Here is a 17,811-nt window from a genome sequence, read left to right as displayed (position 1 = left end):
TCAAAGAGCACCTGCGATAATTTAGGTCACTCAGGTTTTCCATTAACTTTCACCCAGTGGACATTTGTCTTGTGCAGGGACATTCATTTACCACTGCACAACAGTATCAGCACACATGAGACAAGAATAACATATTTACGTGGAATATAGGAGGAAAAATATAACCTGATGTGAAATTTCAACCTTGATGGAGTTGATAATGCGTAGTCGTAGCCACAGTGGACAACCGTTCAAAAGCTGTTTTCTTGTATAAGCATGGGTTTTGATGGTATAGTTCATAACTCAAAGGGCTTTGTGAGTGATGAGAAGGACTTTGAATTGGATATGTTGGGGGAAAGGAAGCAAGTGGATGTTCTGAAGGACAGGGTGATGTGATCGCTGGAGCAGGAATGGGTGAGCGGGTGGGCAGCAGAGTTCTGGATGTACTGGGGTTTATTTAGGAGTTTGGATGGTGTACCATAAGAATGTTGTTACAGTAGTCAATTCTGGATGTGATGAAGGCATGGATGAGAGTTTCAGCAGCAGAGGGGGAGAGTGATGGGCAGAGACGAGTTGTTTTTTAGGTGGAAAGAGAGGTTGCTGTCGAAAATGACTTTGAGGTTACGGATGTGTGGGGAGGAATGTTAGCTGCAGAAGCGCGGCTAAAATTTGCTGTTGGAGATGTTTGCCTTCAGGGCTTTCTGCCAGAAACTCCTTTTTTAATTAGGTTTAGGAAAAAGACTGTGGTTTGGGTTAAAATGAATAGATTTCTGACAGAAATGACTTTCTGACAGAAAGATCTGAATGCAGACTTCAGGAATACCTTGCCAATCCTTCTATAGTAGGACACCCCTGCAGGTAACATATGTTTCAACTACATTTCATACTATATTACAATTACACAGAAAATTAGGATTTTCTACAAAGCGCGGTGTTCATTCATTCATTCATTCATTCATGCATTCATTTTCCATAACAACTTATCCTGTTAGGGGTCACAGGGGTGCTGGAGCCTATCTCAGCTGACATTGGGCGAGAGGCAGGGTACACCCTGGACAGGTCACCAGACTATCACAGGGCTGACACATAGAGACAAACAACCATTCACGCTCACAGTCACACCTACGGACAGTTTAGAGTCACCAATTAACCTGTGACTGACTGTGGGAGGAAGCTGGAGTACCTGGAGAAAACCCACGCTGACACAGGGAGAACATGCAAACTCCACATAGGGGTGGTGTACTTATATAGTGACATTTTTATGAATTCTATTATTTAAAATGTACTGACATATTTGACCACTATATTTTACCACCTCTGTGTCCTGTGGGTTGGGTTTTCACATAAGCCTGTACAAGTTTCTACCACACTCTCACATGCACTTTTTTTTTTTTTTTTACATTTCTATTCCCTTTAATTTTATAATTATGTATATGAAACAAATGAAATAAAATAGTGACAGTGGAGCTGAGGGAGTGGAAGATGCTGATGCTTTAACGGTATTATAATAGGGTAAAATATGCCAATATTATTACTTAAAAAGCATTCATATTATTATTTCACAAAATATATAATTTTATTCATTTGTTAGTTAAATACACATTTCTTCAGTTAAAAACTCAAATGCATGTGGTCCATCCGAGTGGACATGTAAAAAAATCTTTAGAGAATTAGTGTTTAAAAATGAAGTTTCATGCCTAAAGAGGAGTAAAAACACTCAGGAAAAAAAATCCTGACTGAGGTTGTCATAATTCATGCATGAAAGGCTTTCAATTAATCTGAGATCATTCAGTATGACTGAAGTGAAAATTCGCTACTGCACAAATAATGTCTGCTGGTCAGTTTATTATTCAGACTTTTTATTGAACACTGGACGACAGCCAGACAGTGAGTGGTCTTCAGAGGAGTTTACAGCTTTACAACTTAGACTGACGTTTTATTTCTCTTTTAATTGCTCTGTTTAAAAGTTGACCCCCGTTTAAAGACAGCGACATATTTCAGAATTACAATGTCACCCTGTCTTAAAGGAACAGTTCGACATTTTGGGGAAGATTCTGATTCGCTTTCTTGCAGGGAGTTAGAGGAGAAGTTAAAACCACTTTGATAAATATGAAGCTACAGCCAGCAGCTGCTTAGCTTAGCTCAGCATAAAGACTGGAAACAAGGGGAAACAGATAGCCTGGCTCCGTCTGAAGGTTTTTCACCCCAGTAACTTAATTTGTATTATTGTAAGTGGAGCGTTTTAGTCTTACATGGTGGTCCAAATACACTGACAGAGCATTTTCCATTGTGGCAGTAATGCTAAATAAGTTTAAGTATAGTGGAAAAAAGTATCAGAAAATAGTAGCCAAACCCTCAACCCTCTCAAACGCTCCACAAACTTAATTCTAAAAGAGCTCATTCAGGCTCACCTGTTCCACCCCGTGACCGAAGCGTCCCAGACTGCGAGGACGTGTGCACTCCCCCGAACACGGTCACCCCCTGTGTGGCGCCGCTGTGGAAGTTGTTGTAGTTGGGGATGGTGGTGACCCCGAAGCTGGGGTAGTGCTGTGGGGTGGGGTCGGACCCATAGCGGTACCCAGAGTTGTGTGAGAGGCTGGTCTCCCGGTCATCAGTGAGTTTTGCTGCTTCTTTATCCTTACATTGGACACAGCCCATTCTCTACTTTCTGTGGGTGGAGAGAGACAGAGATGAAATTAGCACGTAGGTGAAATAATAGCTCACAAGCCGTCTCCGATGGGGAAATTATGATTCAATATTCCATTATTCCAGAGCTTCCTCTGAGAGTTACAGGGAGCCTTGTGAAAAATCTTTCAATTAGGCTGAAATTAAACACGATACGTTAAACTCCTTTACTAATTATACTTAGGAACATAATGTGACAGAGCTGCAGTGTGTGAATACTATGACTGCTGCTGTAAAAATATGTTCAGATAACGATACTTTATGCTGAGCATATTCAGCATAATTCACACTGTAGCAGAATTTAACAGCACTACTTATCTTGGTTTACTTTTCCGTCTTAATGCACAATCTCTCTTGTAAGAATTTACTCCCAGACGTTGCATTTACAAGCTGGCATGCACTTTATTTTTGTTTTCTTTACGAGGAGCCACACGCCCATGTATAGATTTAGTTAAAATGCACAGAGAGGCCCTTAATGGCAAACCGCTCCCTGGCTCTGCGCTGGGTCTCATGAGGGGAACTGGCCTCACTAAAGCGCAGCTAAACCAGTTTCTGTAATGAGTGAGGCAATCTGCTTTGCCAATTAAAAAAGAGCCTCACCGTCTTTTAAAGAGACCCAGTTAAACTAACGCACATTTCGGCTCACCGTGCCCCCCTTTCCAGCCCTGCGAGCTCATGAAGCCACGGCTGGGAAAAGACCGCTGACAGCAACGTTGTCTTTCATCAGCACTAGCGGCCAGCTGACTTGGGAGACGGCTAATTGGAAACACACTTGTTTACAGTCGCTGTGGATGGAGAGAGGTGGTGCTAGGGGCAAACGCCAGGGCTGCAGGAGACTCGGGAGGAGGGGGAAACTATCATCCTGCTCTGGACTTCAGCTAAAAGATTCAGATTCACATTAACAGGTCAACTCACAGGTGGTGCCTCTTTTCTGTCAAGAGTAATTTATGAAAACAAGAGGAACAGTCGTCTTATGAAAAATGGTCTTGCCAATGATATCAACCAAAACATATTCACACAGAGAATAACAGTTTCAGTCAGAAGACGCTCTTTGAGTCTCATTACTGAGGATTTAGAGCTTAAACATTAAGTAATAAGATATTTATTTTGATCCAGCTTCTTAAATGTGAACATTTCCCTGGTTATCCTGACTACTGGTGAAACAAAACAAGACATTTCAAGATGTTACCATGGACTCTTGGAGCCTTTTTGCCATTTGCTGACATTTCATAGACCAAAAGGTGACCATGTGGCAAACTGAAAATGTCTATCTTTTTTGGGAACCCTGTTTGCAGCCCCACGTGAGCTGAAATCAGACGCATGTCTCGAAGGACACCCGAGCTGAATGGAAAAAAGCTACAGAGTATATGACCGAATTCCTTCAGGGCTGTTTTACATTTACTAGCCAGAAACCCAAATAACTACATGAGAAAAAAAAGTGCAAACAGATGTGTCACTTGCTGCGAGCACTGCAACAGGGTACAGGAAAAGTAAAGCATGATGGCTGAAGACGAAAACCAGCATCAGTGTTTTACTTTTTTGAGAGCAGCGAGTATTTAAGACAAATGGAAAGTAAAAAAAGGAGTGCATACATTTGTCATATTGTCACAAAGTCCATGATGCTGTGCTATTACTTTGTGGATTCACTACTGTGTTACCTGCAGCCCACAGGTGCACAGAAGTATAAATCACAAGCCTCCCAAATACAGACTTCACCTCCTGTGCACCGTGCACACCATTTTCAGTTTCTCCAGTTCTATATTTGCTCCACACTTCATAACTAACAGAAGAGCTGAGCCACTGCAGAGAGAAGGAGGATCATTGTGATTCATTACTGCCAATAAAACCCCATGAAATACCCAGAAGAAGAAACAAGCCCAGCGGTAGCATTACAGTATAAGCCCCGACCGAAGCTGTGAGACCACAAGCTGAAATACAAGAAGGAGGAGGAGGACTGCTCACTCTCTGGTGATCCTTAAGATAACTAATAATTTTCATAGACGTTTATATCATGTCAAATCTTCCGGTATTTACAACGCCCCTCGCCAAAAATAGCAGGTACTATATTACCTTGAAACTACAGTTTTCATTTAGAGAGGAAGGCACTCCTAAACAGTAGAAACAAGGAGTCTGTTTACTATTAAGAAGCCAGTGTGACACTTCCTGAAGCTGTCAAACAATTCATCAATTGGTTGAGGAAGATTTGCCAAAAATAAATAAATAAATAACCCCCAGATATCCAGTACAGACCAGCCTCTGTCTTGATTCAACAGGGTTAGTAACATATTAAAATCTTTTGTCGCTTTCACACATATTTCACAGTAAATTACTGGAATAACCTCTCAATCAACGCTAGTGATTTTCTCTCTTTACACAATATTCAGAAACATTTGTGTCTTGCGCCTTTTCACACACGTCATGGCAGTGCTGGAATAGATGGGGTAACAGTCCAGGAAATGGTGGTGATGCAACACCTATGGATGCCAACTGTTAAAAAAACTCAACAAAAGAAGAAGATCGCAAGATTGGGATTATATTGACGCGGTGGAAGATGTCTCTTATTATTTTCAGGAACATGGCAGCCGAGGAGCTGTTTCTATCTGATGCTAGTCTCTATATACAGACTCTACATTCAGTGAATGTGGAGTCTGTAGGCAAACCCCGGAGATCTTGTCTCTGGAAGAAGAGCAGAAGAGCCCTGGTTTCCGGTTGTAGGCTGTTTGTAGTCCGCGTGATATTGACCAATCACGTTTGAGCCGGCTGCAGTTGTTGCCAGGTTAAACGGTCCATGTGGTGAACTAACGAGGCGGAACATAACTGCCGTCATTGCAAACTCTGAATCCATCGCAACGGTTCAGCATATTTACTTATATATAAATGGAAGTCGGAAATGGAAATTCGCCTCCTCCGCCCAAATCAAACCGGAATGCCAAAAAATCGGGGGTCTGCCCCCAGAGGCTGTATCTCCGCCTGCTGGAAGTCAGACGCCAAATACAGCCGATGGGTTCCGAGAATGATCTGATGCTAACAAAAGAGCTGGTGTCGCTTGCTTGTTAGCCCCAGGAATGAATCCTAAAACTCAGAAATGAATCAGTGTTTTAGCACTACTGGTACCTAGTCTCCACGACAATTGTTTTTTTTGATTGGGTTTTTGGTTTGATGCCTGACATAAGGTCCGTGGCTAAAACAAGCTTAAGAGAATTTTAAGTTTTGCTCTACGACTTAAAAAGTCAGTAAATACCCCACTTGTGAATTTTGAATCTTTTAGATGTCTTAAAAAAGGTGGGTCTTAACAAGTGGCTCAATGAGACTACTGAAAGTTGAACACGGCTTTACAGCCTTGTCGTGGTGGCGACATTAAAGTCATGCAACTGTGGTGTAGTTTGCTTGTAACCTAACATTCGCTATGTACTTCTGGCGATAGCATTTATGCTTCAAAGAGGTGTTCATTTGTGAAGATTATCTTTCTGTGCAAAATGTGTGAGTATAATAAACGTGTTTGCCACAGAGATTATTTTCTGCAATGGAAAAAATCCCATAGGCTGTTTGGCGAGGGAATCAGGGCGATGCTAACGTCATTTCTAGAGCACTCTACGCTAAGTCATAAACAAGTCATGGATTCAAATACGTCATCTGTAGAGTGTTGTAATTGCTTTGCTCGCTCCATGTGAAACCATCTTCTGTCAGACAGACGTAACCCTGTACATGCTTGTCCCTGCAATGTTACTGCTTTCATTCACACCACAGAAGTACCTGCATTTTACCTGAAATGTTACTAGAGCCGTTTTTTCATATCAACTCCGGACAACGACCACAGAATCAGGGACGCACATTGTCTGGAGTTTCTCTTTCGCACATGTAGCACACAACAGGAGACTCTGTGTCACAAGTGTTCTCATCGACTGGAAATACTTCATATGGATTAGGTGAGGGGTGGCACGAGGAGGCAGGTGTAAAGGAGGCAGGACATGATGTGGGTTACAACTGCAATGCCATAACTGATATCTAATAAACAACAAAGTCTCTAGCCGTTCCTTGAATATGATGATTTCAGCTTCATCCCTTACCGAAAGACTTTCCTGAATCTCGTCATCTCTCCAGGTAGATATTAAATGACCCTTCGTCTTCACCCTCAGATGTTTGTTTTTTCCTGGTTTCAATAGAAACTTCATCAACACGCCCACTCGCTCACGGTAAACTCTCCAGACAATGACCTATTCTGTTTACAAACGGGAGCTGGCAGGATGAAGTCTACTTAATGTCCGATCCAACTGATTTGGACATTTGCTTTCTCACATACAGCTCTTCCAGGTAATGTCTGGGTAATTTCAGGTTTGCAGCGCATATATGAAAGGGGCTTAGGTCTTCATGTGGGAAATATGAATATCGATCCGAACTCCCATTCACACCTGATCCCATGCAGGAGGTGTTCCCGAACATTTCAGGGAGAGATAGCATGTGTGACAGCTTCGGCGGAGAACTGCACAGGCATGGAAATATTAAGTGAACCTGACTGGGACAACACAGGTGGATTTTCTCTTTAACTGCAGTGATTGAAATGAAAATAGCACTGCATCCACTCCTGGAGGGATCAGAGTAAATGAGGGGAGATCTCACGTCGTCGTGCTTCCTGTGGGGATTATGAAATTTTTCCTGCTCTTGAAGTAAAAAGGCCAGGGACTACCATAGCTTGAACATATCTGCACTATCCCGCTGCACAGAAACTAGGCCATCTTGTATTGTTTATATACAGTACAGGCCAAAAGTTTGGACACACCTTCTCATTCAATGCGTTTTCTTTATTTTCATGACTATTTACATTGTAGATTCTCACTGAAGGCATCAAAACTATGAATGAACACATGTGGAGTTATGTACTTAACAAAAAAAGGTGAAATAACTGAAAACATGTTTTATATTCTAGTTTCTTCAAAATAGCCACCCTTTGCTCTGATTACTGCTTTGCACACTCTTGGCATTCTCTCCATGAGCTTCAAGAGGTAGTCACCTGAAATGGTTTCCACTTCACAGGTGTGCCTTATCAGGGTTAATTAGTGGAATTTCTTGCTTTATCAATGGGGTTGGGACCATCAGTTGTGTTGTGCAGAAGTCAGGTTAATACACAGCCGACAGCCCTATTGGACAACTGTTAAAATTCATATTATGGCAAGAACCAATCCGCTAACTAAAGAAAAACGAGTGGCCATCATTACTTTAAGAAATGAAGGTCAGTCAGTCCGGTAAATTGCAAAAACTTTAAATGTGTCCCCAAGTGGAGTCGCAAAAACCATCAAGCGCTACAATGAAACTGGCACACATGAGGACCGACCCAGGAAAGGAAGACCAAGAGTCACCTCTGCTTCTGAGGATAAGTTCATCTGAGTCACCAGCCTCAGAAATCGCAAGTTAACAGCAGCTCAGATCAGAGACCAGATGAATGCCACACAGAGTTCTAGCAGCAGACCCATCTCTAGAACAACTGTTAAGAGGAGACTGCGCGAATCAGGCCTTCATGGTCAAATAGCTGCTAGGAAACCACTGCTAAGGAGAGGCAACAAGCAGAAGAGATTTGTTTGGGCCAAGAAACACAAGGAATGGACATTAGACCAGTGGAAATCTGTGCTTTGGTCTGATGAGTCCAAATTTGAGATCTTTGGTTCCAACCGCCGTGTCTTTGTGAGACGCAGAAAAGGTGAACGCATGGATTCCACATGCCTGGTTCCCACTGTGAAGCATGGAGGAGGAGGTGTGATGGTGTGGGGGTGTTTTGCTGGTGACACTGTTGGGGATTTATTCAAAATTGAAGGCACACTGAACCAGCATGGCTACCACAGCATCCTGCAGCGACATGCCATCCCATCCGGTTTGCGTTTAGTTGGACGATCATTTATTTTTCAACAGGACAATGACCCCAAACACACCTCCAGGCTGTGTAAGGGCTATTTGACCAAGAAGGAGAGTGATGGAGTGCTGCGGCAGATGACCTGGCCTCCACAGTCACCGGACCTGAACCCAATCGAGATGGTTTGGGGTGAGCTGGACCGCAGAGTGAAGGCAAAGGGGCCAACAAGTGCTAAACACCTCTGGGAACTCCTTCAAGACTGTTGGAAAACCATTTCAGGTGACTACCTCTTGAAGCTCATCGAGAGAATGCCAAGAGTGTGCAAAGCAGTAATCAGAGCAAAGGGTGGCTATTTTGAAGAAACTAGAATATAAAACATGTTTTCAGTTATTTCACCTTTTTTTGTTAAGTACATAACTCCACATGTGTTCATTCATAGTTTTGATGCCTTCAGTGAGAATCTACGATGTAAATAGTCATGAAAATAAAGAAAACGCATTGAATGAGAAGGTGTGTCCAAACTTTTGGCCTGTACTGTACATGTGTTGTTCCCTCTGTGGTATTGTTGTTTTTTTGCACAGCGTTCGCTTAGTAAACATTTGCATATGAATCACATCTGTGTGCACTTTGTGTTGTGACCAAAGTTGCTGGATGAGTGCTATAAAAATCCAACATCTTGCGACAGCAACAGGCAGATTTATCACATTTTCACTACAGGATAATAAAAAGACCCACAGGCGAACATCACTGGCGTCAGATCTATAGGACGACCACTCTGTTGGTCAATTACACGCATGAATCCACGCCATGGATCATATCAGATTGTCAAGACAAAGCTCTGTGATATAATGATTTTGGTGTGCTTCAGGGACACACACACACACACACACACAGACACACAGAGACACAGACACACACACACACTCTACGCCAGACCTGCTGCACAACTTTCCCCCCCAAAAAAGCAGATGATGGCATCGCAGCCGCGGGGCTTGTTCCTTTCCGTGGCAGGGCCTGGGTATCGCATGACCACCTCAGCCTGCAAGAACGCTCATCACGCTATTTTCAGACCCAAATGAACAGCTTGCCTCGAAGAGGACCACGCTGGCATGATAAGGAAGATCCAATGGGGACAGGATCGTGGCTACGTGGTGTGTTGTAACAGTTAATGGCAAAAGGCAGAGACGTGGAAGAGGGGGAGGACTCGACTTTCACACAGAGCTATCATGTTAAAACTCCTCATCTCGACTGGCTTGAGTCTGAAATCCGACTTTGATGTCTGGCCAAATCTGTTGAATAGTATTTGTCAAATCTGCTGTGAGATTCCCTCACATCAGGAAATGAGGAATCAAGAGAAATGAAGACGCCAATATGATGTGAACACAAAGCAACAGGACGGGGTTAGTGCTACTACATCAGTCACAGCTGCAGCACTCAACGGGAAATTAATTTCCCGTAACGACTGCCTTTATTTTGATGCTGTACGGGCATGAGGGTTAATCATCTATGGTAACACAGAGAGCTGGGAGCCATGATGAGATACTGGGCCATTTATAGTAAAGCTGCAAGATCAATATAGTAAATTAAAAGGACAGACATGTCAGGGTCACACAGCGTGGCTGATGGATTACGCAGGAGACAGTCAGGCCTGAGAAACAGACATATGTACTGTCTGAAAAAACGGTTCATGTGGACTGTTATTATCATACAGAGCACTGGTGTTGCTTCATCATAAAGCTGAAATCATAGGTATAGATTTCAGGGGGACGCAGAGGACATGTCCACCTATGTATTTAGAACCTGTGCATTTTCACCCCACAATAGAAACATAAAAGTAGCAGAGGACTTTTATTTTGACAAAATTAAAGACATTTAAACCATAAATTGATGCAGAGAATGCACAAATGGAGCATAAAGAATGCAGAATACAGGAAATTAAGTGTTAAATGTTCAAAAAATTTCTGGCGGAGGACTCCCAACCCCCCCATTTCAATGCTGATGTGATGAAGGTGTTTTTCTGGGTTGTCACTTTCCTGTCCTTTTAACTTGCACTCTGTACAGTTGTAGCTTTTATATTTCATTGTACTGGTACAATGACAATGAAGGATTTCTATTTACAAACTATTTACTATTAACCCACTTGCCTGAAACACTCACCTAATTAATTAGTTATTTGATCAACAGACAACTAATCAACAAAAACCGATTCATTATATCAAACAGTTGTGTATCTGTTTCCTCTTCAGGCTGTTTATTGTAGTGATGTGAGATAATATCGGCATGCCATCAGTATCAACAGCTGAAGGCTTTAAAATTTTACAGTTTGTTTAAAAATGGCATGTGTTTTCCATGAAACCTAAGTTAATGTAGTTTCTTATTTTGCCCATTAATGTGTACATTTTGGAAAGCATTGTATTTTACGTCTGCATCTACCAGTGGGCGATCACAGCAGGCATAATAATATGTTAATTCTACTACAAGAGAGACCTGATGTTTTCTGCAATTAGGTGGAGAAAAAAATCTGCATTGGTATCGGATATCAACCAAAACGAGATGGAAAATATCAGCGTATCGGATAGGCTATCTGCAAAAATCCAGCATCATGCAAGGTTTCTTGTACTGCTGTAAAATGGGATTTTTTTCCTCTGGTGATCAATAAAGTTTTTAGAAAATCGACTGTTAGTTGCTGCCCTGTCTTCAAGATTAATCAATTATGTTTATATCTATGAAAAATGGTAAAATTCATACACTATGGCCGAGGCTACCATACAAGGTGCCGCCTGCTACTTTTTTTTTTCTTTAACAGACTCACACACCAATGGAACAGCCATCAGGAGCAATTTGGTGTTCAGTATTTTGCTCAAGGATACTTCGACATGCAGAATGGAGGAGCCGGGGATCAAACCGCTGATCTTCTGAATGGTGGATGACACACTCTACCTCCTGAGTCACAGCCGCCTCAATATTAGAAAACTGTTTTAAAAAAATGGGCATTTTAATGTCTCAGAGAATACTTTGTTTTGTCTGACTATCAGCCCTCATTATAAAACCGATAGGTCAAATCACTTCCTTTACACAATTCAGTATCACTCCGCGTAGCCTCATCACCATAGAAACTTGGAAAAAAACAAAAAACAACTGATTAGCTAGCAAACAAATTAGCACAATATGGATACATTTAAGCTCAACTTTGACCTCTGTGGTGACCTAGGCTAACTACAAAGGAGTGGACTGAGCAATGCATATTTCTAGGCTAACATCTGCTCAACCTGTAAGACGACACATCGAGACTAAGGTCTACGAACTGGAAAAAAAACAAGCTATTGGTGACTGAAACTCAGAGAAAGTGGAGCAACATCCTCACCATGACAAGCTACATGCCAACACCAACAAAAAGTGTAAGCCTACAAGCAGTTTTCAAAGTCGTCCTAAGTATATAATGAAAAAAGCAGCACATTTTGACATTTAAGCAGCTGGAAACTGTAATTTTTGTAATTTTTGCTTGAAAATGACTTCTAAGATTCCAAATAATGGACTAATGGTCTCTTAACCTCTGAAATTTGGAAATTTGACTTGCAAACTATACTCGACTGATCATTACATCTATGAACGCCTTCATTATGTAACCCCGATGAACTTACATATCTCTCCAGAATACAATCATTTTGCAATTCACCACAGCCTTTAACAAGACAGCTCTGTTTAATTTGAAGTGTGGGGTCCCTTTACACTCAGATCATTGACATGGCACAAAACAAGGTCAACCCTCCCACACCCCTCCTACTGAAGCCATACTCGCATCTACCTTATTCAACTCCGAAGTGTAACTTTCTGTTCATCCGACAAAGAAATGACGCAAAAAAAGAGGTTGATTTTCTGTCAATTTGAATGCGAATGAAACTTACCCCTGTGTTTGCTGGAGCTGCTACAACTCTGACACTCTCCTCCTTATGGCTGCCATTCTCTGAATAGCTACAACATTTGCTTGTGTCGGACAACTGAGTTCATTCAGTGTATCAACAACGAGACAATGGCCACATTTCACTCTGCTACAAGATTATCAGCACAATGAAACACAGTGTTGAGGCTTTCAAAGCATTCTTCTCGTGCTGAATGAACAGAGCTGGTTATGAAACCCACAGCTGAGCTTCATACAGTATGTGGGTTTAGGTCTTAACTGTTTTGGTGTCACAGTGTTCACAGTTGAGTATGTTGTTGAGTCATGTTGTTAAATCACTAAGCCCATTGTAAACGCCCCGTCAGTCAATGAGATCTGTGATGTTTTTTCAAATGGGAGAAAAGGGCAAATTAGAAAAACATGACCTTTTTCTCTTTCTTTTCCACAAACAGGAGCAGATTCTTGCTGCTGCTGCTGCTCCTGTCAGTTTAAATGGTTCTTTCCAGATGTGGTGCCAGTGGAGGGCAATGGTCGATGTAAGAATCCACTGGAAATAATGATGTGGTAGCTCGACAGCAATGGAGGTTGGAAGTTTTCTGGTAGAGCTGAATAACACTTGAGCTGATAAAAAAAAACTGAGGCACGAGCCAGGAGGTGTTTGAGTGCTGTATGCAGAGCTGCAACAATAAGTTGATTAAAATGACTGGTAAATAAACAAGAAGTTAACTGGCATCTATTTTGAGAATTGTTTAAAAGAGCATCTAGTGCTGAGGACTGCAGATTGCAACAAGCTTAAACTTCTCCTGGTTAGGATTCCCTCAGTCTTTATTGTTCAGGAGGTTTTTACCAGGAACCGAAATATCCGCAGAGGTCTCTTCCTCTTCAAAACAAACAGACCAGCTGATTAAAATTGGTAAAAAAAAACTGAATAAAGCAAGTTCAATTTACAAATCAGTGTTTTTTCCAATGCTGTTCTGCTCATCGCAGATGGGCTGCTAGCCTAACACTTCCTAATGTGTGCTCGCCTGTTTTCTCTGACAACTTAAGAGCCAGACATTCAGCAGGTTTTTACCAGGAGCCGAATTATCCACAGAGGTCTCTCTCTCTCCAAAACAAACAGACCAGGTGATTAAAATTGATAAAAACACACGATAAAACAGTTTCAAGTTCTAAAACAGTGTTTTTCCAATGCTGTTCTGCTCGTCACAGACAGGCTGCTAACCCAGCACTTGCTAATGTGAACAACGTGAACTTGCTAACTTACTTAAGATCCAGGGGCCGGCTGCACAGAACACCTTAAGTTAAGATATTCCTTAAAGTCCTAGGTAAGGTTTCTTTGAAATACCCTAAAGGTTTCTTAAATACTTAAAAGTTCACTTAAGTACTATGGTTTTCTTCTTGTCTTGGTCATACAGTTAAGGAATCCCTAGACCGCTGCACAAAAGACCTTAGTGACCAAAGCAAGGTTAAAAAAACTAAGTATCTCTGACTCTATCTTAACTGCAACATGACCGATTTTACGGTGACATAAAGAAAAAACTAACACACCCCCAGGAGAACCCAATGAATGCGCTTTTGATTTCACACAATAGATGTGACTACATTTATTTTCATTGTTTCTTCCTACAGTCGTTTTCTGACTGCTGGTATTTGGGATCCAATTTACTTTATAGTTGTAGTAGTGCTCTCTATGATTGTATTCCCCCAGAAGTACTGTAAAATCTTTTCCTCCTCTGACCAATATGGTTCTCTTCTTCTTTTCTTCTGCCATTTATAAGCCAACTTTGTGAGACAATAACAGGAATCACAAGTGTGAGTTCAAGCAAACAAACTCCATGGAAACTTTTACCACTGTGGGATCTCTTTCAACACAGTAAATGGGTTAATGGTTTTCCTTAACTAAGGAAACCTTTTAAGGGATTCCGTGCAACTGTGCGAGTCTCTCATCTAAGGAGAAATCAAGCCTTAAGTGTCATACTTAAGGAGAAAACTTGAGGTGTTTTGTGCAACCGGTCCCAGGCGTTCAGGAGGGAACCGCATTATCCACAGAGGTCTTTCCTCTCCAAAACAAACAGGCCCACTGGAAACACTGGATGAAGCAGTTTCACATTAACAATCAGTGTTTTTCTGACACTATTTGGCTCGTTGTGGAAGAGCCTCTACCTACGATGGCCAATATGAAAACGCAAACGGCCCTCTCTAGAGCCAGTGTCTGGTTTGTCTGTTCTGGGCTACTGTAGAAACATGGTGGTGCAACATGGTGCTCTCCGTGGAAGAGGACCTACAGGTCATTCTAAGGTAACGAAAATCACAACAATTCTTATTTTCCGGTGATTATACACTAAGACAGGCTTATCATACATATTATATTCCATTTCTGCCAATATATCCCCATAAATCCAACACACTTGACCTTTAAGTTAAATTCTAAGCAAAAATGTCAAAAATTATGCAGTGTCAGTTTCTCCAATCTGAGGAATTGCTGCTTTTCTTTGTTTTACAGCATTATAAACAGAATATCTTTGGGTTTTGGACTGTTGGTCGCTCAAAACAAGACATCTGAACGTGTCGGCCACTCTGAGACACCAAGATGGATATTTTCAACCAAACAACTATTAAATTAATCAATTAGTCTGTAAAATATCAGAAAACATAGTCACAATTTCCTAGAGCTGTCCGATCAATAGTCCAAAACCTAAAAGACATTCTTGTTTACAATCATGTTGAGACAAAGCATTGGTTTGCCAATTTTGCTTCAAATAAGGACTAAAATTATTCATCAGTTATCAAAACAGCTGCCCATTAATTTTCTGTTTAACAACTAATCGACTGATCAGCAAGCAACTGCAGCTCTCAATGAAAATAATCATGTGTTGCAGCCTTACTGTGGCAGCATGTGACATCTGTTGACTGACACAATAGTCTTGTGTATGAACACATTTTGCTTTAACCAAAGTAACTAATTAACCCTAATTTCCTGTGCTACATATTTCACCTCTGTCACAGCTTATGTGCCATGCAGTGTGTGTGATATAAGTAGGCTAGAGTGTGTGGACACAGAGGGCCTGAGGGGGAATCTACACGGCCCATGCAACTCCTTTCATTCAATATTCATCCACATCACGCACGCCAGTTGTGTAGCCATTCATGGACCAATGACAGGCTGAATACTCACAGCTCCAGGATTGCAAACCAACACACAACTACAGCCTAACTTATTGCACAATGCTTTAGCTCGCAGCTACACACTATGTGTACATCCTCCCCCGGTGTTTGCCAACAAGATGGATGGCTGCACCTCCAGACACATCAGATAACCCGATTAGGACAGCTTTAATTGGATATTTAACAGCGTGGCAATGCAATTAGCTTGAATCATACGACAATTATTTTGGGGTGAATCAATACGAGGCTGTCTGCAGGCCATTGTGGCGTTTATTATGTGTGTGAGTGGCCTCAGTGGTCAGCTCTGCTTTGCTCTGCAGCGCATCCATCCCTGCTGCTGCTGCTGCTGCTGCTGCAACACAAGATCCCCCTCTCCACAATCACTGCAAAACATCACCCACAATCACCAGACCTCCACCTCTCCCTGTGTTTTCACCCCCTCAGAGGGCACGGTTACCCATCAGTACATGCGCCAACATCTGCAGGATGACTGGAAGGGATGCTGGCTGGGTTGCAGCGACCCACAATGTGTTATTTATCTGCTCTGCTCTGTTTCCCGAGATGAATTCATCTCGCAGTCCACAGCGCAGAATGAGGGACGAGGCGGTGCACCAATTGAGATTCAACACAGGAGCAGAAAAGAGCGTGCTTACCGCAGAAAAATCAGATTAATCCATCGGGGTTTCCAGAGGGACTCTTGTGCGGGAGATCGCAGATATGTGTCTACTCTCTGTGAGTGTTTTTTCTTGGCATTGGGAGAGAATAGCGGTGGGATACCCGTCCCTGCCGATCCTGGAGCTGCTGTCGCCGCCGTGCGTACAGATGATGACGATGGCGACCAGGGTCAAGATCACGGTGACTACATGCACAGCTTCTGGTTGATCCTGTCACAATAAACCTGTTATTTCCTGTCATTTCAACGTGAAAACAGCAATCAAGACTATTTTCATCAATGCAAAGTGAATGCATTGCAATCCCACTATCATTATTTTAGTATAATTGCATTAAGCACATCCAATGCATGATTTTTACGTGATTATTTCCTGTGCTTTTATTTTGACATGCAAACGCAGCTTTACTTTCCGGTTTATCTCTTGACGTCTTGACGCAGCTGTGATTGCGTGCAGCCACCCAGAGCTGTGATTGACACTGCCTTCAACCAATCACAGGTCACAATGCAAAGTGAGGCACCGCCCCGTTTTTGGAAAAGACTGAAAAACAGGAGCATGATTGGCAAAGTGTTTGTTTTTGTTCAGCTCTCTTTACACTCTTTTTTTAAGTGCCTAAATGTGGATGAGACACACAGATCACACAGGGTCCTCATACAGAGAGAAAACATACTAGTTTTTATTTATGTAGTCTTTATTTTATCAAGAATATTCCCACTGAGATTCAGGATCTCTTTTGTCCTGAGTCCTAGAAGAAACAAGGGTGTCCAAACTCCAGCAGCACTTGTAATATTTAGAACAACTATTGCAAGATCTTACAATAAAGGTCTTCTCCTCGTTATGCAACAAAGTTGTTTTAAATACTAACGTCCCTTCTCCATGCACCTTGGAAGTAGGTGAAGTTGCTCCAGGAATTCTCATCCTGCTTTTATACACAAGAAACAAGCAACAGATTTAAAGGTCCAGTGTGTAGGATTTGAGGGGGATATATTGGCAGAAATATAATATCATATAATAATCATGTTTTCTGTAGTGTATGATCATCTGAAACTAAGATTTGTTGTGTTTTTGTAACCTTAAAAGGAGCTGTTTAGGGGCACCCACTGGCTCAACTAGTGAAGCGGCCACCCCATGTACAAAGACTGTGTCCTTGCCGCAGCAGCCATGAGTTCGTTTCCAACCAGTGGCCCTTTGCTGCACATCATTCCCCCTCTCTCTCTCCCCCTTTCACACTACAGCTGTCCTATCAAATAAAGGCAAAATGCCCCCAAAAACATATTTTACAAAAGAAAGACTGAGCTGTCTAGGGAGCATGTCTTCGTCTTCAGAGATCACCATGTTGCACATGCAGCCGCGTTTCTTCAGTAGCCCAGAATGAACAAATCAAACATTGGCTCTAGATAGGGCCATTTGAGTTTTTGCGTTTTTGTTTTAGCCAACGTAGTTAACACTGATCTTTGCAGATTATTCAGCTTCTGGTAAAAAAAAAACCCTGAACGTCTGGATCTTAAGATATCAGAGAGAAACGTGAGCACACATTAGCAGGCTCCGGGAGAGTGGCTGGCCTACAATGT

General features: G+C 42.0%; 1 protein-coding gene across 1 annotated transcript in view; it reads right to left on the bottom strand.

Annotated features, from left to right (window-relative positions):
* fyna (FYN proto-oncogene, Src family tyrosine kinase a) overlaps nt 1-16,400 on the bottom strand; it is a 37,026-nt gene extending 20,626 nt beyond the window's left edge. Inside the window, exons 1-2 of the mRNA XM_033643051.2 lie at nt 16,223-16,400; nt 2,391-2,647 (exon numbers count right to left, since the gene is read on the bottom strand). Of these exons, the coding sequence (XP_033498942.1) occupies nt 2,391-2,637 (247 nt within the window). The 5' untranslated portion in view covers nt 2,638-2,647; nt 16,223-16,400. The remainder of the gene's footprint in view (nt 1-2,390; nt 2,648-16,222) is intronic.
* Nucleotides 16,401-17,811: the final 1,411 nt, after the last annotated feature.

The sequence above is a fragment of the Epinephelus lanceolatus genome, chromosome 15 (genome assembly GCF_041903045.1).
Source record: "Epinephelus lanceolatus isolate andai-2023 chromosome 15, ASM4190304v1, whole genome shotgun sequence".
Taxonomy (NCBI): domain Eukaryota; kingdom Metazoa; phylum Chordata; class Actinopteri; order Perciformes; family Serranidae; genus Epinephelus; species Epinephelus lanceolatus.
Note: the sequence above shows the minus strand (reverse complement) of the source record. Positions and strands in the feature narration are given on the sequence as shown.